The 23,979-nt window shown below is 33.1% G+C and overlaps 1 protein-coding gene across 1 annotated transcript; it reads left to right on the top strand.

Moving 5' to 3' along the window:
* The first annotated feature begins 312 nt into the window (after positions 1–312).
* Positions 313–23,979, top strand: LOC133176474 (uncharacterized). The gene is made up of 7 exons (XM_061311590.1): positions 313–395; positions 19,364–19,509; positions 21,362–21,447; positions 22,337–22,571; positions 22,836–22,940; positions 23,514–23,568; positions 23,828–23,979. Exons 3-7 carry the CDS (start codon positions 21,370–21,372, stop codon positions 23,925–23,927), a joined length of 573 nt encoding a protein of 190 aa, XP_061167574.1. The 5' UTR covers positions 313–395; positions 19,364–19,509; positions 21,362–21,369; the 3' UTR covers positions 23,928–23,979.

Here is a 23,979-nt window from a genome sequence, read left to right on the forward strand (position 1 = left end):
TAGAAATTAACCGTCCGGATCCGGAACGCGAATTTCCGGATTAATGAGACAGAATAACGTGGAAAAAAATCGGTTCCCAAAAAATATCGTCCGGAAGGTGAAGCGTCCGGATTATTGGCGTCCGGATTACCGCGGCGCCACTGTAATAGGTAAACGTACTTAGGTCTTTCCATATCCTTTCAGGTTTGCAACAAGGCTTTTTTACTAAACATCCAAGAAAGAATAATGGTTCTTTTGTTTACAAAATACGAAACTACTGCGGATGCCGCTTATTGATTTTATTTTATTTCTGTGTTGCAAACACTCAATCGACAGACCTGGGATGATTCAGCAGCTGTTATATCCTTAACAATGTACTAGTTTTGTTAGAGTCTGTCTTCAGATAATACTTTTTGGTAAGTGTTGTAGTACGTATATTCTGCACAAAACTAAACTGATTCACTCTACAGTTCTGCAATAATGGGAAAAAATGTGATGTATGAAAGGAGAATGTGCATATTTTAATGAATGCAAATATTTATTTTTTACATTTGTAAGATACCGTTTTAGAATGAGAGTTTTAAATATAGCAAATTTGTATAATAGGGTGTAGCGTACTTCAAGAAAACTGAAAACTGAATTCCAATCATTACCGAAAGAATTCATATTTGAAAAAAATATTACTTTCAGATTGTTACAGGACCTGGAGTTTCAGTTATTGATTTTTTCAAAGTTGATCAATACAAAAGGGGAATTCCAGTTAAACAACCATAGCTTTTGCTTTGAAGCATATGTTTATGAAAATCAGCTAATTATGACAATATGATATTAAGCTTTTGTTTGTAAATTTCTGATCATTTATTTAGCAAAGGACCTGGAGTTTCAGTTATTGATTTTTTCAAAGTTGATCAATACAAAAGGGGAATTCCAGTTAAACAACCATAGCTTTTGCTTTGAAGCATATGTTTATGAAAATCAGCTAATTATGACAATATGATATAAAGCTTTTGTTTGTAAATTTCTGATCATTTATTTAGCAAGTTGAAGTATGAATCTCTCAACCGATGGGAGATTGTTCAACACACGTATCATCTTGTCAAGAATATTTATGAGAAATTAGTAAATATATATAGCTTTCAGAAGTGAGGGTTCAGGTGTCAGCCGCGTGTGAGCCCCAGTACTTTTGACAAACAAGGATTTTCTAGTATCAAGTCACAGTGCTGCAGGTGTCATAAGACTCATTTGCGTGAATAAAAATCACAAACGAGATAGAAGAATGGTTTTGTCCTTTTAATATTTTTTGATTGAAATTTTGGAATACATTTATTTATCCTGTTAACATGTAAATTCAGAAAATGGTAGTGGTCTTATTGACTGCGAAGCAAATGCATATATAATACTGTCATTGTCTTGTCTGTCCATCATACTAAGTTTTATACATATTACCAGTATATATCATATCCATTTACTTAAAATCAACATGAACAATATCAAGTTCAGAATGACTGAAAGGTGGTAAAATTTTTGTTCGATAAAAACTTTTAAAAAAGATACCTTAGAATCTTTCATTTTGATTAAAAGTAATGTATAATCAAAGAGAGGTATTTCAATCTTGAATAGATAAGAAACAAGGTTTGTGTATGAACTAGTGTAACACCGAAACAGAAAGCTTTAATTTGTATAAACGCACAGCTGTAGCTTATTTGTGTCACACAGGGGATGCTTACTCCTCCATGGCACCTGGTCCCACTTCTAATGTTTTAGTAGGCCAGTGTTTTTCATCTGCTCCCCGATTTATAATGGACTTTGAGCTTGAATACTGTTCGTTATCTCCATATTTCACAGCAACTTACAATTTTGTTGTTTGTTCTTTTCTATTAATGAAATGCATACAAAGCGATTAAATAAAAACAAATATAGAGAGGAAAGATTAATGCCATACTCATTTTCTCTAAGTACAGGACGAGTTGGCTGTTGATCGAAATGATAGTGCATCTGAAAGAAAACTGGATTGATTTTTTCAAAAGGGAAAAATAGCAAATCCCTGATGTGAAATTAAAACATCATATTGTAAATTGATTCCAACTGCCTTTCAGTGTTGTTATGCACCAGGTGTAAGATAATATAATATTTTTCAAAACTTAAATACACCGGGATGGGAGATGGTATGATGGTTGTTAAAAATTGCTGAGAACGTCCAAATAATTGTGCATGTAATTGAATTTCTATATATATCCGATGGTATAATAGAGATAGAATAACGGGGGATACAAGTTCAGAAAAAAAAGAGAGGGCCGGTACATACTGCCCACGAGTCAAAACAGTAAATTCTGCAAACTCGCTTCAATTGTATGAACTCGTCTTATCGAAAGACGGAGTGTGATTAACGACGGAAAAATTACCACTGTAGTCGCCCGCCTGGCGACTAAATTTAGCTAAGTAAGGAACATCAAGATTTCAAAACATCACAACATTTCTCGTCTGAAATAGAGAGACATCTTCTCAGGAAGAGGTTTATTCACTGTGTTTTACAGTGAGCTGTCTGAGTTTGACATCTCTGAAGGTGATTCTTTTCATGCCAAAAAATATTGGAAACTTTTCACATGGTAACCCTTGGAAATTATCATGTTTTGTATGAAAAAGGATGCTATATTACTCGCTGATGTTTTTGAAAACTTTAGAATTTTTTTGGAGTCTTACCATCTAAACATCATTTTTATACTTCACCCGGTCTAGCATGGATATAGATGTAAGACATGACAAAGAGCCAAACTGCAGCTGTTTGACGACTTCGATATGGTCTTGATGATAGGGGATGGTGCCTATTATCTCAAAGAAATATGCTAAAACCAACAACCCCATGGTTCCTCATTATGAGGGGCATTAAAGGAATATTGTAGACTTTTATCATAACTTTTCATTTAACGGCATATTGTAAACAAATTTGGGACACATATTTTAACAATAGATTCAAGTATTTTTTAGCAAAATAAATATATCTTTATATTTAACAAAATTATCAAAAATTAAGACAACAAAAACGGGGTCACGGATCAGGGTCAAATTTGAGTAATTTACTAACTATAAACTTTTAATGTCTATAGTTATTCCTATGAAAAATAGATCTTAAACGAAGAAAAAATTAAATGTTCAAATTAAGTATTGTTATATTACTTCAGATGCCAAAATGTAATGTAACACATTGCTTCTTTTAAGAGGTATCAATTTCTAAAGACAGAATAATAGTCTTGGTTAAAAAAACACAAAAACGATGACGTCGAAGGGCGTCACAAAGCAGCGAGTAGCAATTTTGCATTGCATTAGCTTTGCATTCGGGAAAACTCTAAAACAAACTCTTATAGTGTTGGATGAACCAGGAAATATATCGAAAATGAGCTGTGCATTTGCATAAACGAGTATATGTACATGGAAAAGACAGTTTTTGAGTGGTATAGACTTTGAATCGGACGATAGACGGTCTGCCAAGAAACAGCTTTTAATTAAAAATTTGGTCAAAAGAGTTTGTAACGTCATGGAACCTGATGTATGCATCACTGTTGCGGAACTTTTAAAAGCAGGGTTACACTTAATAATTTGAAAACACTAACAAACTAACGAAAACTTTACTCGAACAACTGTTAGCAAAGTAGATGTCAGGTGTTATGGATAAGTTTTTATGGATGAGTAATTTTGAGAAACTTTCTCGATGTTGCTTTTGACGTTTCAATGTTGTCAAGCGTGCTCCATAATAACAAAACATCTTGTTTTTAAAATTGAGTAAAATGCGTCCCATTTATTCAACGCTTTTCTATGAAATTCATAGAATTTATGCGTCTGTGAATAGAATTTCGATATTTGGAGGACAAAAATGACAAAACTTTTTTTTAAATTGCAAATTATTGTTCATTTTTTTGCTTTAAAATTTTGTCTGAAATTTTCAGGGATGATAGTCTGCCATCTCTAGTTGTGCTTAAAGTTAAAAAATGCGTTTCTGACACTTCCGGATTCGACAGGAAGAGATTGAAAATAGATTTTTTATCGACTTTTTTTTTTATATTTCAAAATATTTTCTTTGGTATACGTTTGATAAATAGAGAGTCTGATCAGAATTTCAATCCATGACTCAGTACTGTTGACCAAATATCTGCTTTATAAAAAAATAACTTAACGAGGTCTTATGTAAACATACCTATGAAATGGGAGATAAATAGACTGAGGATATTCAATGTTTGGTAGATGAATATTGAATTTATTTCACGAGTTGACAGGATTTTTTGATATTTTCACGAGTGCGAAACACGAGTGAAAATGTCAAAAAATCCTGTCTCACGAGTGAAATAAATTCCACATTCATCTACAAAACATTGAATTTTCTGTTTATTACATTTTCTTTGATTTTCCCCTTTGACTCTGTCTCTTCGTAACAGGGTGTCATAGGCTGTGACGTCATAGTTGAGACGTCATATGATAGCTATAATCGATTGCGAGATTGAAAAACGGATTTTTAACAATATAACTGGAGAAGCTTTGGCAGTTTTAGTCTCTATCAACTATCTCTATCTTATGACAGGCCAGAAATTATTTTTACCTACTTTGATATCCTTTCACACTGTGAGAGAATATCACTCTGGTATCCTTTCACACTGTGAGATATATCACTTTTATTCAATAAATAAATCACAGTATTTCACTGTTGAAAATGTAATAAATAGCATATACTGTTAATATCATGTGTGATTTGCGGGGAATTCAAGATTATGAATCAGGTACGCTGATTTATTTTGATCATTTCTTTTATAATTAAGACAGGCAGTGTTTTAAAATCCCAAACGGCCTTTCGTCTGTCGTTCTTAACAAAAAAGAGTCGTCAACGTTGCGCATTAGTTAGATTTTTTACTTAATAGTCGCAGTATAAAGAGTTTAACTTTACTTCGCGGGTTCGAATCCCACTGCGAGACTTGGAGATAGGTTTTTCGGGTGAGACCGCATAAACCGAGGTCCCGTGTCGCAGTAGGCGCTGGCACGAAGAAGATCCCCACGGCTGAATGGCCCTAAGTGCCGAGTATGGATCTAAATAACTTAACAAGGATGCAAAAGTTAAACACTACGCCTCATTCTTTGAAACATAATTTTCGTTTGTATTAATTATATAAGAGCTTATATTCTTAATGTATTAAATGTGTTTGGAAAGTGCTGCTAGAACCGTTTGGTTATTAAGAATTCATGAAAATTCGTCGATCTGATGTACAAAATGTAAAAATTTTGGTAAGGTTTCATGCAAAAGTATGAAATACTTATTTCTCTGACACGAGAGAGGAGTTCCAGTAATACTTTTTATTACTCAAAGATGTTTTTACATAATGTTTTTAAATAATTATATTTACATACAGCAACGAATTATCCCTGGATCAAAGTTGAGCTTTTCCCTTTTGATTAAGGCATATTTTTTATTGCTGACATTGTAGTGGAGTGCTTCTTTTAGCCTAAGACTTATTGACTTTTATACAATGAACAATAATAGTGAATGTTTTATCCGTAGCTCTTCTAATTATCAATGTTACATTTCATTTTGTTTGTTTGTTGTTAAATGTCCCTCTCGAGAATTTTTCACTTATATGGAGACGCCACCACATGCCGGTGGAGGGCTGAAAATGTAGGCCACTCAGGGCCATTGAGTAGTAAGGGGTCTTTTTTGTGCATGTCCATAACCTACTGTGACACGGGACCTCGGTTTATACCATATCATCCACATGTACAGGACGATCTCCAAGTCTCGCAGTTGGAATCGAACCCTCGACGTAAGGATCAACTCTTTACACCGCAACTCTAGAGCAAATAATCCAACCACCGCGCCACCTGGGTGACTGTGACATCTTACAAAAAACGGGTGTGAATTTCCCGAACAATGATTTGGGTGCTGCCTTAATATACCTGCGTAGTCGTAATTCTGAATATCGGTTTTTGATGTTGATAAACGGTATTGTAATCAGGGGAATGGGGCCAGACTGCTTAATCCTTGACGCCATAAAACTTGGTGTTATTTTGATATTACTAAGCACAAAAGAAGACTAAATTGAGATACATAATTCTACACATCAATTTTTGATTTTCATGAATGTTGCCATGGTCACTAAAACTAATATTTTTGAGAAATTCTTTCAAAAGGCAACTCCTTCCACAGTTTTGGTCTGTTTTCAGTATAACTTGGCACACAAGTAAATTACACTTCTGTACGTTATTCTGAATATCGGTTTTTGATTTTGATAAATGGTTTTGTAATTAGGGGAATGGGGCCAGACTACAATGTACTTAATCCCTGACGCTTTAAAACTTGAAAACGGGAAATATTTTGGTAAGCATCATTGAACAGATTATAATGTGAATATTGTACTTTAGAATATGCAATATCTGAATTTTTGCTAAACGGTTTGGTTAAGGACTTTTAAATCTAAATATATAAATCAAAAACGACCAGATCTCTTAATAAACAAATGCACATTTAGAAATAAACTTTCATTTTCAGAAATGCTAATCAAATCATCTCCTCATAGTAGAACGTGAGTGTCTACAATAATTTTTGTTTGTTTGTTTGTGTATTGTTTAACGTCCCTCTCGAGAATTTTTCACTCATATGGAGACGCCACCACTTGCCGGTGGAGAGCTGCAAATTTTAACCTATACTCGGCATTTAGGACCAGTGAGGGATCTTTTTCCTGTCAGCATCTTCTGTGACATTGGACTTAAAGCCTTTTGCATTAGACCTAAAGGATTTCACTGCTTGTGACGTGCTGACGCTTTGCTTGTCGAGAAGTTTAAATACTACGTCACATTGCTACCACATCAAAAGAACTAACCGCGATCGCTCTCTCCCACGCTAAAGCCGGTCAACTGCAATACACGTCGCCGACCTTTAGCGGTTTATAAAAGGGAACAGACAGTCCAGCCGTATTTTATCGGATAATCCCTGCACAAGTATTAAACAATATTGGAAATAGAGCATTATGCATTTTTAAGAGTCCATAATAAATTGAAGTTGAAGTGATCATTTTATTCCATAGCAAATTTGCCATTTGTATATATGCCAATATATATATGCCACATAAAATGTGTGCGTGATCAAGCTAGATGTTTCTGTATTAGTCCTGGTCATGCTGGGATTGTAGTATTTTGTTTCAAATCACAGCTGAGAATAATGATTTTTCTTTGAAAAAATATATTTCGTAAATATATGTATTGAACAATGAACTGAATTCGAAGGACTTTCGAACTGAGTACATAGATCTACATGTATATCCCCAAACAACCTTATTATATTTGTATAATGTACTATAAATATCCATACGTTAACGAATACTTCTGCCGAGAAGGGAACTTGTATTCATAATTGTCAATAATTATGTCCACTGCTAAATTAGTACATGTACATATCTTTGCCCAGAAAAAAAAAAAACAAAAAAAAACACGCATATATGATAGCTTCTTTCGTCTCTCTCTCTCTCTCTCTCTCTGTTTATTGTGTTACATACAACACAGACTCGAGTAATTGGCGACCAGAAAGTGTAAGGGGGATGCTCTCATTTCAATCTGATTGTTTTTTTTTTCTTCAAATAATTCTTCGGGCACATAATATAAGACCCCCCCCCCCGACACTTCTTTTTCAAATATCACCTTGTGACAAGACCTTTCTTTGGGTACCATCATATTTGACCTTTTGACCTTGACCTTGGAGTTTTACCCACTTTTGCAAAATTTTATGAGACTTTAACCTTGGCCATAACTTCTGAACAGTTGGTGCTTGGGTTTTCAAACTTCACATGTGTATTCTATGTTACAAGGCCTTCCACTTTGACCTTTTGACCTTGACCTTGGAGTTTGACCTACTTTTGAAAAACTTAAACCTTGGCCATAAGTTTTGAACAGTTGGTGCTAGAGCTTTCATTCTTCACATATGTAATCCTTGTGACAAGACCTCTCTTTGGATACCAACCACTTTGACCCTTTGACCTTGACATAGGAGTTTGACCTACTTTTGAAAAACTTTAACCTTGGCCATAACTTTTGAATGTTTGATGCTAGGGCTTTCATACTTTACAATATGTGATCCTTGTGACATCACCTTCTTTGAATACCAACCACTTTGACCCTTTGACCTTGACATAGGAGTTTGACCTACTTTTGAAAACTTTAACCTTGGCCATAATTTTTGAATGGTTGGTGCTAGAGCTTTCATTCTTCACATGTGTAATCCTTATGACAAGACCTCTCTTTGGATACCAACCACTTTGACCCTTTGACCTTGACATAGGAGTTTTACCTACTTTCGAAAAACTTTAACCTTGGCCATAACTTTTGAATGGTTGGTGCTAGGGCTTTCAAATTTATATTTTTTTATCTTTTGGCCTGGATTTTGACTTGCATTTGAGAAACTTTAACCCTCGCCATAAGCTGCCATACGGGGGCATCAGTGTTTCACAAACACATCTTGTTTGTTTTGTTTTGTTTTGTTTTTTGTTTTTTTTTTTTTTGCTTGTCAAGAAATTTTTGGGTTAGATTATTTTTTCGACTGGGATGGATCCCCCCCCCCCCCGGAAAAAAAAAATTCCTGGATCCGCGCCTGAGACCGCAATCCATTTATGTTACATCAGTATGTATGACTTCACTCTATTTAGGTTTCTTAATTTAGGTCGAAGTACAAACTTCGAATAAGATCAGAATCAAACCAATAATGCGTAATGCGTAAAAAAAAAAAATAAATCGACCATTTAGAATCGTTGTTAGGGTTATATTAGTTCAAAGCATATTATAAACCTCCTAGTATACAGGAAAGTGCCTAAGCACCCAAACAAAAACCAAGTAAGGAAACTTTTTTTAAAATTTATTTTTTGATGATACCTATTTTTCTACTTTTTGAGCTTTTCAAAGTCGTTTTAGGTTTGTTTGTTTGTTTGTTTGTTTTTTTCATGCCAGCTATTTCTTCACTCCTCTTTGAAATATTATAATAATTATACTGTGAATACAAAATGTATTAAAACTTGAAAATGTATTGAACTTCAATCGATAAAAATTGAACATAAATGTAAACGCCTCCTTCTTTACTATCCCTCTCAAATAATTGCGTACAAAGTGGGCTCCAGTTTTCAGCACAATTTATAATTAATTGCTACAATCTCAGAATGCATGATCTGGATTGATACGCATGACTGATAAATACAGTTATCAATGAATCATGCACTACTTTTTATACGCAAATATGAAAAGGTAAAATATTCTATGGAATAAAATAACCAACCCAGTTTAAATTCATTATGGACTCTATGATGCATAATGCTCTATTTTCAATATCATTTAAGATTTGTGCAGGAAATATTCGATAAAAGGACGACTGGACTGTCTGTCCCCTTTTATGAACCGTTAAACGTCGGCGATATGTATTGCGGTTGACCGACTTTAGCGTGGGAGAGAGCGATCGCGGTTAGTTCTTTTGATGTGGTAGCAATGTGACGTAGTATTTAAACTTCTCGACAAGCAAAGTGTCAGCACGCCACAAACAGTGAAATCCGTTAGGTCTAATGCAAAAGGCTCTAGATTTATACGGTCTCATCCGAAGGACCGGTCTCCACGTCCCACAGTGGCATTCGAACCCGCGACGTAAGGAATAAATTCTTTCTCCGCAACTCTAGAGCTGACGCTTTACCACTGCGCCACGCGGGCGACTTTACAATACGTAAATTAATCATTGTAAAAATAGCATTAAACACATCATTTCTTGGGACAGTGTATTTCGCACAAGAAAAAAAGAAATGATATGCGTCTTCTATTTTTCCACAAGTGCACAATGGGCTGTCAATGATGTTACACCTAAATAAATCTTTATTCAAAACACAATTTTGTCTTAGTCTTGTATGAATTACTTTCCAGTAACGAACACAAAAAGAAAAAAAAAGGCAGGAGTAGGTGTTTTTTGAGAGTTTATACAATTTTTGAAGGAACCTATAGTAGTGGATTTTCTTGTTCAAAAGGTAAAGAGTTCCATTCCCTTATTGCCATTGGGACAAAAGATGATTTATAAATGTTTAATCTACACTTAGGGATGCAATAATTTTGTGATTGTCTTGTTACGTAATTTGATTCGTGTGATCGAATGTTTGGAAATATTTCTGTCAAATACTCGGGTACAATATTATGAAAAATTTATACATAGTTGTTCTTACTTTGGACATTCTTCTAACAACAAGCGAGTCCAGTGACTGTTCTTCCTAAGCAATACCCTTTGTGTCCTTAAATCTAAATAACTTTGAAACCATTATTATATCTAATCACTAACACCATATGTTTGTAACTGTAAAAAGAAGACCATTATGCCATACCCGATCAACTTCCTTAGGCAAATCAGAGAAAACCATACAACAGTATTTTCCTTCATAAGTAGCTTTAGCTATGTAATCGTATGTCTCAATAAGCTGATAAACAGTTGAATGGTAAAAAACAAGCCTGATATTTATAAAAAAAAGATTATTTGAATGAAAATATTAATTATAAACTTATTTAAAAATAACTCGCTCCATAATTTTTCCTACGCAGCTTAATAATGATACAGGTTTATAATTTGATAATAATGATGGATCACCTTTTTTAAATAAAGGAAGTACATTAGCTACAGACCCTGAAACGTGCTACTACCCCACACGCACGCTGAACAAACGGTACACGCTCGCTACACGGTTAGCACGAAACGCTGCACGGTTTACACGAAACGCTACACGGTTTGCACGAAACGCTACACGGTTTACACGAAACGCTTTGCACGAAATGCTGCACGGTTTACACGAAAGCCTGCACGAAACGCTTTGTACACGTTTCTCACACGCTTTGTACACGATTCTCGCACGCTTTGGCCTCGATATGGATTTTCTATTCGAAATCTCTAGGACTTTATTTGAATAATTATGGATTAATCAAAGATTTGGAAAGAATCGCAATCATTCACATTAAGTTTAAATCAAAAGTCGCTACACCAGTACTATCTAAAATGAAAAAAAAAATATGAAATGTTCACTTGTGATTAATTAATAGTTGTCATTGCGTATGTGACCAGCCCGGTGAAATGCCTATCATCGTCTATGTACAAACCTTCTTCGCTAGACTCTAAATTAAGCACTGAGAAAAAATGTCATTCATAATCTCTTACAGCATTCAAAGTTTTACAATTATAGTTTCCACTGTTTAGGAGATACATATTCTCTTAAAGATCTATTATAGTCTGTCCCAGGGTACCAAGGACCTCGCTTTTCGCCTCATATCTCAAAATGTATAAATACCTTGGCCTTCAAACTAGGTGCGGTCGATAGATCATCTTTTTTTCCAAACTTCCTCCATTTATCCGAACCCTCGAGTTCAACCGGTGTATTGACACGGCGGCAAATTCAAAGTCTACGGAGATTTAACATTACCAAAATGGCCACCACTTCGGAAGGGGATCCATCATTATTTGTGATTTTCCATACATCACCGTCAGTGACATAATGACGTAACACACGTTCGGGAATGCTCTGTGCTTACCGATGTACGGAACGCTATACAGCCCGAGACTATCCAAGAGCCCCAAAACACAGATTTTTTTCAGCGAAAAAAATAAAAGACAGCGTCTTCGACGTACCTGGGAACAAGTGCCTAACACTACTAAGAAAAGAGGTAAGATTCAACTCATATGTTCTTCAGAAGTCATAACTGACGAAAGTAATCTGTAATGGAAAGAACGATCGAGGCAACAACAAAATTCAACCGAGTGACATATTTACCAACACTGCATGATAGATCTATCTGTAAGCGAGTATTATAGTATGTTCAAATAATTTAGATTTGTAATTAATTACAACTTTACCTTTGCCTCGCAAATAAATCCAACACACTAGACAGTTTACTATAGTTTGTTGTAAACCACATGTAAACACGGTTAAACAGGTAAACACGGTTAAACAGTTTGTTAAACATCACTTCTAACACGAATTCACAATATTAATGCTTCCTGGCTTTGTTACATTTATAATTATTAAGCACATACAAATCCATGTTTATACATTTTGAATCACTGTGCAAATGTTGTCTGCATGAAACTACGTCATCAATGGATTTTGACCTTGCCCTTGGAAAACTTCCTGTATCAGCATTAGGTAAATGCAGGGCCTGGGATTTCAAATACATGTACATGTAGCAGTTCTAATGCCAAAAATAAAATACAAAGATAGTAATCACACAAACCCCAGTACATGAATGGAATATATATATATATATATATATATATATATATATATATATATATATATATATATATATATATATATATATATATATATATATATATATATATATATATATATATATAAATTATTTGTATACTTTTTTTAATATAAAAAAAACTTGTGTGGCCATGGCTGTAGGAACTGGAAAGGGGGGGGGGCACGGGGGACCTTGCCCCCCCCCCCCCAATAATTTTGCCGATATATAGAATACTATAGAAAACATAGCTATATATACTATATGCCTGTACACCCTCAGGAATAACATATGATGACCTTTTTTTTCTTTTGCTTATCAAGAAATTTTGTTGACAGTGCCCCCCCCCCAACTGAAAATGTATGGTTGTGCCCCCTCAAAGTGAAATTGCTTCCTACAGGCCTGGTGGCAGAAATTTCAATGATTTTACAATTTAATAAAACTTTTGAGAAATTTTTTGAGGCCGGTTTTACAAAAGAACTTACGACTAAGACCAAAATTTTATTCTGCTTATTACTTTTTCTTTTACATTAATTTGAAAATGATTCTAATCCTTTTAAACAGAATTCAGAAAGATATTTTTATGCTAAGAACTTCAAACAGAATCATTAACTTTGCAAAATTTTACAATCAAGTAAAATTTTTGGTCTAAGTCGTAACTTGTTTTGTAGAACAGGCCCCTGGAGTTTGCATTTTAAATTTTATTGTGAAAAAAATTTACATTTGCAAGAAACATGAGAAATATTGGTCAAAGCCCTCTCATTATTTTTTTTAAATAATGATATTGATAACAATGAAAAGTAAAATAAAAACAATAGATAAAACTAAGTTAAGCATTTTTATTTTGAAACAAGAATTTAAATATTACTTAGGAAAGAGAACATGAAGACATATCAGACAGAAAAGAGCATGCAAACATGTACATTAAATTAATTCAACCTTTGATAGATGCAGAAACATGTACTTAGCTTACTTTTCAAGACACCAAGTATCATAATTTACAACTTCTGCTTTGCAAATTAAATTCATACTTTGAAAATTGTTATAAAACTTGAATAACAAGTTGTAAAAATATCAAATCTCAAATTACTTAAATCTTAAGTTATTGAAATTACAGGGTAAAACCACTCAACACACTATGTTATTTGTAATTTTGTTCGAACTGTTTTCAGCATTTTAAGTAAATTTGAAAAATGTTCCAAGAGGTAAATGAATTGTCTATCCTATATTTATTAAGATTATCTTATAGATATTCAGACTAAAGAAGAAAGGAAAGTGAAATGCTCAGTGCTGCTGGTATCCATGGTTTGAATGTCAATTGGTACAAAAGAAGTCATGACTCATATTGCACATAATAAACATGACGCCAGGGAGAGAAACAACATCTATGAATAGATTAGAAAGTGAGTATTTTTATACCCCCCTCCGAAGAAGAGGGGGGTATACTGTTTTACCCTTGTGTGTCTGTCTGTCCGTAACAAATTTTTCGTCACAGTTTTCTCAGCAACTACTCATCACAGATGCTTGAAATTTTAGCACACACTTTTGTTGAGGCATGCCATATGGTGGGATTCATTTCTGTACGAATCCGATGTCAACTTCCTGTTTATCCGTGCGTTCTCTCCATTTTATCACTAACACTTCAATTTGTGTCTGGCTCATCAAGTGATCACTACTGGGTAAACTACCTGGTAATCTTTGGTTTAGGCTATTCTTCAGGTCTGAAAAAGATGACAATAGTACACATATTAACATATTAACTGTCGTGATGATTCTGGTGCATGAAAAAAAAAATAAGTCTCTGTAAAGTGAAATTAAGGAAAAATGAAAATTCAGATGATTTCATTTGTACATATATGTATCATGAATTCTTTCTGTACATATGAAAAATACATGATGATTTTTTTTTTTATTTCAGATACAAGGGCAAAGTATACACTTCAGAAAAAATTTATATATATATATATATATATATATATATATATATATATATATATATATATATATATATATATATATATATATATATATATATATATACTTACTGCCCAGACCATCCAGAAGAATGTCCTGAAACTTGTTCATGCATGTTTCATCTAGATGAACTCCAAACACTTTATTATGAAATTTGAGTGGATTGTCCTTTACATGCATGTGCACCTTCTCGTCTTCATGTCTGCTCATCATAACAATGTGTTCCAATTAATTAATACCTTCAGAATATTTTTTTATAATTAATAAAGACATAACAAGGTAAATGTTGCTTCTTTATTACAATTCGTTAATCAATAATTAGCCCTTCAAATGGTGTTGAAGGACATGAATAAACTGAAAAAGGGACGCAAACCAGATCAGTGATGTGCCCATTTACAATTTAAATGATCTCTGCTTTTTGACCTTTATTATGTTAGTGTTTTGACCTTGACCTTTTATTTTGTGCTAGAATACTGTTCATACTTAAATTAAATGCCAGATGTATTAATTTTGCATATATGAATTTTTTGCTTTATTTTCTTTTTGCAGTGTTTGAACAAAATGGGTTTACTATGGGGGATGTAAATAACAAGAGGCCCATAGGCCACATTGCTCACCTGAGCACTTTGGCTAGGAGTTCAGTATTTAAGTATGTAAGGAAATAGAAGTCTCGAGGGTTGTATTTCGGGTAAACTTACAGCATATTTCGACAATAAAAAATGTCTTGAAATAAAAAAGTTATTTTTTGAAAAGTTTAAAACTAGAAAAAATTATTATACAGTAAATTGAACATAATCACAGAATTGAAAGTGAATTATATATAAAATTGTAAACACTGAGAGACAAAAAACTCACACCTGAGAGAATTTGTATAATGTGAGACATGAATTGTGTTAAAGATTCATTCACTGACTGATTGTCCTCTATTTAAAAGTTACAGGATATTTTGAGGATATTAGACATTAATAATAATAACAAAGTTTATCAACATGATCAAATAGTGGGAAAAATTCTTTGAATTATGTCAAATAAAGATAAATAAATGCATTGTTTATTTAGCTGGAAAATTTTTATTCAATATTTTTAAATGAGAAATACTGCAATCAATGTATTTAATGTGTAACTTTAAGCTCCCCAACCCCCCCCCCCCCCTAAAATAAAAAAAATAATAAAAAAATAAAAAATGTAGAACAGTAGATGTAAATCAGATCATGTGAATCTCCGATATATGTAATTAATGCTACAAATTTATATTTTTAGCATGTCTTAAATGCAGTATAAAACAAATAATCCTTATATGGTATTTATCAAATGCATGCACTTGTGCCTAGAAGTGAAATATTATATATTTTGATTTTCATGCAATTTTATCAATGCAAGTATTTTAGTATAATTTAATTTTGTTTGTATTCTTGCCTCTGATTGGTTAATATCCAAAAAGGAACACAAATTATTTCTGTATAACCTGGTTTGGTATGGGGACACCCCCCCCCCTTGACAACCAGCTGAATCATCTGTATCCATACAATCCTCTCATTTCCAGTCCTCGGGATTCATGGAAAATTCCAGATTTAATAAATGTACCTTTAACTTCAAACGATAATTCGCTCTTACCACATGCAAACAAACAACATGGCTGCTAGGCCTATGTATCAGTTTTTACCTCCCCTCGCTTCCCATCACTTCCGTTACTACGGTTGTATTATTGAGCGGCAAATTTGAACTAATGAAAAGCAACGAAATTTTAAACCCCTAGTTATTTAATGATTTTAAAATTAAATTATAAGGAATGACTCTAATTCTTGGCCAAATTATTCGAGTATAACCTGGTTTGGGTCAGTTTACGCTGTTTTATAATCCGTTTCGCGGATTATAAAGCGTAAACTGACCCAAACCAGGTTATACTCAAATAATTTGGCCAAGAATTAGAGTCATTCCTAAAGGATAATTATGCAGGGCTAGACAAATAGCATTGCCTGACGCCCAGGACAACCAATTTTGTTTGGCGGGCAAGTTATTTGATAACTGCATGGTTTCGGCCTGTGGACAAGTGTTTTTTCCAGCTAACAAAAATCATATACTCAAATGTTGTTTTGTTTTACCATTGTTAAAATACAGTGAATCACAGCAGAGTATCTGTTGCAGTTGTCCACTACATCAAACACTCGGTAGGAACTTCTCTAGAATTGCCCATTCATGTCTTGATAATATATTATATATGAGAAGTAGACTACGGCAGGTATCGATGTCATGTCAAAAAAGTTGAAGATTTTGGACCTTTCTTTTGTCAAAATGTAAAAATCATGCTGTGAATACACAATGCAAACGCATGTTGCTCTTATTAAATTGGTGGTGTTGACTGGCGAACACACACAGTCATGAAGTTGAACCCTTAATCGACATTCATGAGTTTTTTTAATAACACAATAATGTAGATACAAATGTATTTTTTTCATGTAAAAAATACAGTGAAACCTGTAAGTACACATTGACATGTACATGTATTTAAAATTTTAAGTTTAATAATCAATGCACAGCGCAGACGCTAGGAAGTCTCCCTAGAATTAGAAATTTTACCCTTAATTTCTCTACGGGAGAGATATTGATTTTGGGTCAAGGTTGGTCCTAATTAAATGTTAATTATAATGTTTTAGTTTTGTGTTATTTAAGAAAAAGGTGGGACAAGCATATTTTTTGGCAGGACAAGTAATTTTACGATGGTAACCTGTCCTAGGGCAAGTACTGACAATTTCTATTTGTCTACCCCTCTTACGTTGATTTTCCATCTTGGGCAAAGCATGCAGTAGATAAGTTAACTCTTGAAATATGGTTAAATCTGGACTGCATCGATCAACATGTAACATCTATTTATATATTTATACACCTAGCAATATCCGATAGCTCTGTATGTTAAAACAGTACAGAAGACCCTAGCTTAGAACTCTATCAGTCTTGTAAAAAAAAAAAAAAAAAAAACTAGAAAGTTCAGGGAAAAAAATCTTGAGTGTCCAAAATATTTGTTATATATATATAAAACTGTATAAAGATTCGTCAAGGTGCTGACACTTCAAATAAATGTAAAATTTTGCTTGTTATGGATCATATAGGTAGTGACTGCCAAATGCATGAAGTGTTCAAAGTGAAAGTAGATCGACCTACATGATCATGCATTTAAATGAATAAATAAAAATCTACCAGCTTCTAATAAAAAAGCCATTGTAATTATAATTAAAAGGTGTATTTGTACACTTTCTTTCTTTCCTAATAGTTTTATGATTTGAAATAAGTTGAAAAAAAATGTCAGTTTTCGTTTTTTTTTTTTTTCTTTCTTCGACATGTAACATGGGGCCACTTATGCAAACATTCTGACTTATTCTTAGCATTTGAAACAGCTCTTTCTTGGGTGTATGTATGGTATAAAATAAAGAAAAGGACGACAACTTACCATCTTGCTACATTTTCAACAAATGAAGCTGTAAATAACACAGTCTTGCACCAGACCATGTCAACATCCGTTTCTAGAGGAAATGCGTGACCTCCACAACTTGTACTGCATTGAATTCGGATTATTTCTCTCATTTTATGAGAAAACTCGTCAGAATATATTTGAATGCAAAAATATACTTATATTATTTACCAAATTACACTGAATTACTTTTGTTGAATTTTTAGGATTTTTTGTAATTTTAATTTGGAAAGAACGACTACTCCCTCAATAAACTGGTTTCCTGCCCCGTGATCTTGACGGTAATGGACGAGTTTACCATGTTAAACCCCCGTAGACTTTGAATTTGCCGCCGTGTCAATACACCGGTTGAACTCGAGGGTTCGGATAAATGGAGGAAGTTTGGAAAAAAAATTATCTATCGACCAAACCTAGTTTGAAGGCCAAGGTATTTATACATTTTGAGATATGAGGCGAAAAGCGAGGTCCTTGGTACCCTGGGACAGACTATAAACAGAATACACAAGGGAAATGAGACGCTAAAAATAGTAGCTTTTAGCATTTTATGACTAATATTGTCAGACCCTATAGCCTTTTTCACAGGGAGAATAGAAGTTAAATCAATAATGTCTTGCTTAACTATTTCAATACTATTAAGAACACTATTACACAATAAAGAACAAAAAAACTGGTAATGCAGGTTCCACATTATGCGATGCCGAAATCAAAGCAAAATAGTTGTTTAACGCACAGGGGTTGAAAATCTATTTTGTAATGTATTAAACGAACCAGGTTTTGCTTTACCTTACGAAAAACCGAAATGATCTCAACTTTGACGCAATCACATTTACATCTCGAAAAACTTACAGAATTATAAGAAGCTTAAGATAATGCTATAGATGAAATTGAAAGTAGGAATTATCTATTATTATTTATGAATATCTAAGTAAAGTCAAAATCATTTCTCATCTGATCGAAAAATCGGGCGGAAGACCTCTTCGTTGCTTCAACGAGATCTCGTCTAGTTATTTTTAGCATGTACAGGAGAGTCAGTGTGTCAATAAAAAGATAGATAATACGATTGCAAGTCCGGTCTAAAAATACATGCTACTATAAAATTCCTACATAATAAGTTACTTTGATAAATACATTGCTCTGACTCATATCATTTGATCTTGATGACTCATATCATTTGATCTTGATGAATAATAAAAAAAACCTTTTATTTTCCCAATTTCATTGCCTTGTATTCAATTAGCGATTTGAAGTACTACTAAAGTCTTGGTGTTTCAGTTTTCTCCATAAATATGGGATCCCCTCTGGTTTGTGGTTATATATGATTTTTATACAACGAGTTGTATGTTATTTTTTTTATCCCCGAGCTGTTGGATAAAAATCATATAAAGAATATAATAACAAATAAAATAAAAATGAAAAATAAGAAGATTCTTGTTAGCACATGTTATATTTATCTGTCACATGTTAACACTGTTTTTATACATGTATATGGATTCACTTTAATTGGATTCATTGTTTTTGCGCAGACGTCATTATGACATCACATTTGTTGACATGAAAACGATATCATATGACTGATATCCACTGTGTAAAGAAGTAAGCATGTGAGAAATTGATTTTTCTATAGTTATATGCATGTATAATCATATTCTTATTTATTGTTTCCCATTACAGTTCAGATTGATATCGGCTTCCTTCAATTCTCTAAATACCCCAATATTTACAATATCAGAATTTCCAAATAACTTGGGGAAAAGAAACGGAGCTTGTGAAATTTCAAGGACTCTTGGCATGAGCTACTAAGCTGACAAGGATACGAGGTACGATCTCTTTTTAAAGTATAGCTCAGTTATTATAAATTTAGAACTTTTAAATAATATAAATGATATTAATAAATAAATAAATTTTAAATAATATTAATTTTCCTAGTATGAAATATGTAGATAAGGAACAGATAGTCAAGCTCAAAAATCCATTAAAACAAAACATTGGGAGCAGAGCAAACAAGGACCTCTAAAACCATCAGAGGTGGAATCAGGTGCCACGGAGGAGTAAGCATCCCCTGTCGACGGGTCACAATCGCCGTGTGCTCCTTGTCATGATCGGACAAACGGAAAAAAATTCAATGTGAAAATAATGGTCTAACAATTTGTATGAAAAACGTCAGTCAAAAATCGACTTAACGATAGATTGTATTTGCTGACAAGGTCATTGTATCCAACATTGTACTTGTGAAATGTTGACTTTAAACGAGACTTTTGATATCATTGCATCATCAACTTATTTGTCACTAGCTTGTCTCTTTTTGAAAATATTGTCTGTAGAACATGCTCTTGAGGAACGAATCAACTGAGAAACATGAACTCTATATGCAGGTGATAATTGTATATTGCTATATAAATTAGAGAAGTTGACGAGAGAAAAGTTGAAATCACGTTCATCATAAGTTTTGTTGTTATGTTACCATTAACGCCTTTTTCCAATTATTGTAAATGGAAACAAAAACATGTATAGGGTTTCCATTTCGATGTACCGTCTACCGTCTGCAATTGAGCATATTGCATTTAAACACTGAATTTGTATACCGGTAGGAGGCATTCGGGAAATCAAAGCAAAGTCGATTTTTGTGAAATCATCACACTAAGTAGTTGCTAATATTTTGGCAAAATTTCCAATTCTCTCTGGATCTGTCCGTTTTATTCTAGCATTATTAAAGCAATAGGATGACAGCACATTCATATGAAAAGCATGTAAAAAAAGTTACATGATTCAAGATTTCTCCATAATTGTTCAATATTCGGGATAACATTTATTGGAAATGTACCTTTTTATAAAAATTATATTCTGATTACTCTTTGTGAAAATTAAGGTCAGATGCATCACCAAAAACATATTTTGACAATGTAGTTAAGTAAAAAATAAATTCATAATTTATAAATGTCCAACCCTCAACTAGGAACAAAAGCTCTTAAAATGATCATTATTTGGATACATCTAAAATCGAAAATGAAACCTTTCCGTGTAACAATTTTCATTGCATGCTTTATTTTATTATCCAGGGTACTTTAAATATAATGCTTTGAATTATATAAAAATTGACGTATATGGAACTAAATTACATCATGAGGACATACAAATTTTTTTTCCAGCTGTCCGAATACCTTTTATGTTTTAACCTGTATTATCCTAAATTAATTTTCAGCTGGAAAATGCATTATTGATACTTCTGTTTACATTTCCGTGAATACTTTTTAGAACTTTTGTAATAACGCGTTCATTTTCAATTGTGGAATTTAAAGTATTTTGAATTCGTAACTTTATTTGGTAAACAAATTCATTTTTAACTGACGCCAGTTATAGCATGTATATCTTTAAGAACCCTTCTTTGTCCTTGGGTTTGAGTGTCTCCATAAACGGTACAATAATCCATCATCAAAAACCCGAGTGTCTTCATCCTTGTTACAAAAAGTATTGATTCTAAGTGAAAAGATACACAAAGGTCACTGGAAGATCCCCAAAAATGACATTTTCCGAATTTTCTCAACTTTATTCAAATTTTCATAAATATTTTATATAGCATGTATATCTTTAACCTATCTTGACCTTTATACAAATTTCAAAATGATATCAGACACATGGGTTATACGTTTGTTTTTACCTTCTTTTTATCAGAGGACAAAATGATATGCAGTAAATGGACCGAATTTCCTTTAAGATCAAGAATATTTTTTCGAAGTTTGCTGATTTTTCTTCTTATGGTAAGATAATTTCATATTTAGATGAAAGACTGATAATAAATGCATACAAACATGTTTGCATGCGTGCACAGAATAAAGAACATGTCTATTTAATTTCCTACCACTTTCAATTTTAGATAAGTACTCCTCAAACACTATAGATGTACTTTATTTCGCGTGGGCTTGATTCCCGCTATGTACGCGATCATAATTTCTCCTCGAAAATTTGTCATAGCGTACTTAAAATTCATCAATGGTATAATGACAGTTCAAGAAATCCGCGTAATTTTCTAATCGTGATCTGAACAGAAATTGCAATCCCGCGGAATTATTATCCCGAAGACAAAAAAGTACTTTTACAGTAATTGGAGCCGTACCAAACTTTTACCAACTGCCCAGTAGTTAAATTCTAATTTATCCTCCACCACTAGAGCACACTTCTCCGCGAATTGTAGAATAACCTATTTTCTGGTTTTCCAATAAATTGCGAGCAGACAGATAGTGATCTGCTCAAAATCATACTGTTTATGCCACATCGCTTCTCACGCGATTTCACATTCTTTTTTTTTCCACTTTTTCCTGTAAACTATAGCTCGTGCTCGTGAATTGCAATACAACTTGATTCGATTCATTAATATAGTCACTAACCACTTTCGCTAGGAATGTTGTAATAAAATTATATAGATACATGTAATAAGTCGGTGAGTAAAAGCTGTCGACTTTTGCCACGATTTTTAAAATAAATTAAAAAAATTATTTAGTTCACAAAGTAAATTTGGACAGACACAGCGAACTCTAGCCTCCTTCCTACATCAAGAGGATAGTAATAGATTCCTGGTTTATCTAATTTTAATCTACGTACGAATAAAAACAAAGATTTCAATTGTATAACAATCCAAACGTGTTCAAGTTTCAGGAGTGGTCTACCTGTTATGATGAAGAGTTTTGTAAAGAATCTCAAAATACGGAGACATCAGTGTTTTCATGTCCAACAACTGAATTTCTCTGGGAAAAACGGGCGCTAAAGAAAAACTGTTCTTCTTTGTCACACAGCTGTCATAATGAACTTTTATATCATTGTTTGATAAACCCTTGGCAGAACAGTACCGTTGAAGTCTGTGCACCAAAAACAGAAATTGCAGCAGGTGTCTCTATTATAGTTTTAGGGCAGCATTAATTCTATTAAATCTGGAAAGAATCATTTGTATTATGTTGTGCTTCAAAGAAAATCTTTTAGTTCTTAGTTTAAAAAAAAATACCATCATAATAGTTTCAATGATAAAGTGAAAGAAAATTATTGATTTGAGTAAAAAGATTTGGCACTGAAGACACAGTCTCACTTAAATCGCAAAAAAGTTGATTCAAGAAAAAAATATCATTAACATTTAAAAACTAGTAATGTTTTTAAGGTTTCTGTGCCGAATACAACGCTAAAGGAGGGAGGATACAGGAGTTCTACAGACGGACATGTTTATCCTGTAACAAAACTTACTGGTCTACAGAGGCATACAACTGTATGTTTTATTTAATTTTATTTTCTCTATATCCCATTCAATGTATACCTAGGGAATGGATTTCAGTTATTACAAGAAGAATGTTGAAAATACAACTCATAGGGTTGGGTCTGCCCCACAGAATTTCGCTCTAACAGTAAAATAAAATGTCACTGTTGTATGCAGTATCTTGTGGGGGGAGTGGGGCAGGGCTCATCACATTTTTACCAATATTTACACAAATACGTTTGAAGCATGCTTTTTTTTTTTTTTTTTTTTTTAAATGTTATTTCAAGTGTGCTTTGTTGTTTTTGATATCCTCAGTAAAATTGATATTTCAATATTGAGAAAAAACCGGTTGAGGAATATACAATTTCCTTAAATTATAACAGAATAATCCCTGACACCATAGCTATGTTCCTGTAAATTAATTTACTATGTATTTGGTGGATTTAGCTGTAGAATTCTATTGTTCCAATTTAACTTACTTGGGATAACTGTTATTTCATCTCCTTAAATCTGCATCTCTATTGTCATAAATTTTGACAATAAACAGATAGAATCTTTGATATATTATGTGCTTATGTGTTTTAGATGCCGAATGCTACACGACAGTAACAAAATACAGTAACAAAAGTGTCGTAAACCGGTAATGATATACCTTTTTCTCTTGCTAGAGATTAAAATATATATGAAAAAAATATATTAACTGTTGCTGTAAATTTCCTTCACAATTAGATGATTGCTTCGCAATTAAATGATTTCTTCAGATTACAAATAACCAGAATATTTGAATCAGATACATCCTGTATTTTACAAATAATACATGTGTCATATTTGACATATCATGACAAAATAAACATTCTTATTTTTCTTTTTTTTTCAATATTATTTTCTTGTTTGCATAGAATTTCAGGATCTGAAGTTGCTAGCAGCAGTGGAACAATTGTACATCAAAACTCCAAACTCTGGCTATATTTTGGTATATATTTGATAATCCAAACATGAAACTACTAATAACTTTATACATGAAAATAATGCAATTTTTTCATGGGCTTTC

The sequence above is a fragment of the Saccostrea echinata genome, unplaced genomic scaffold (genome assembly GCF_033153115.1).
Source record: "Saccostrea echinata isolate AGI-Se365-2 ecotype Australia unplaced genomic scaffold, CSIRO_AGI_Sech_v1 ptg000075l, whole genome shotgun sequence".
Classification (NCBI taxonomy): Eukaryota; Metazoa; Mollusca; class Bivalvia; order Ostreida; family Ostreidae; genus Saccostrea; species Saccostrea echinata.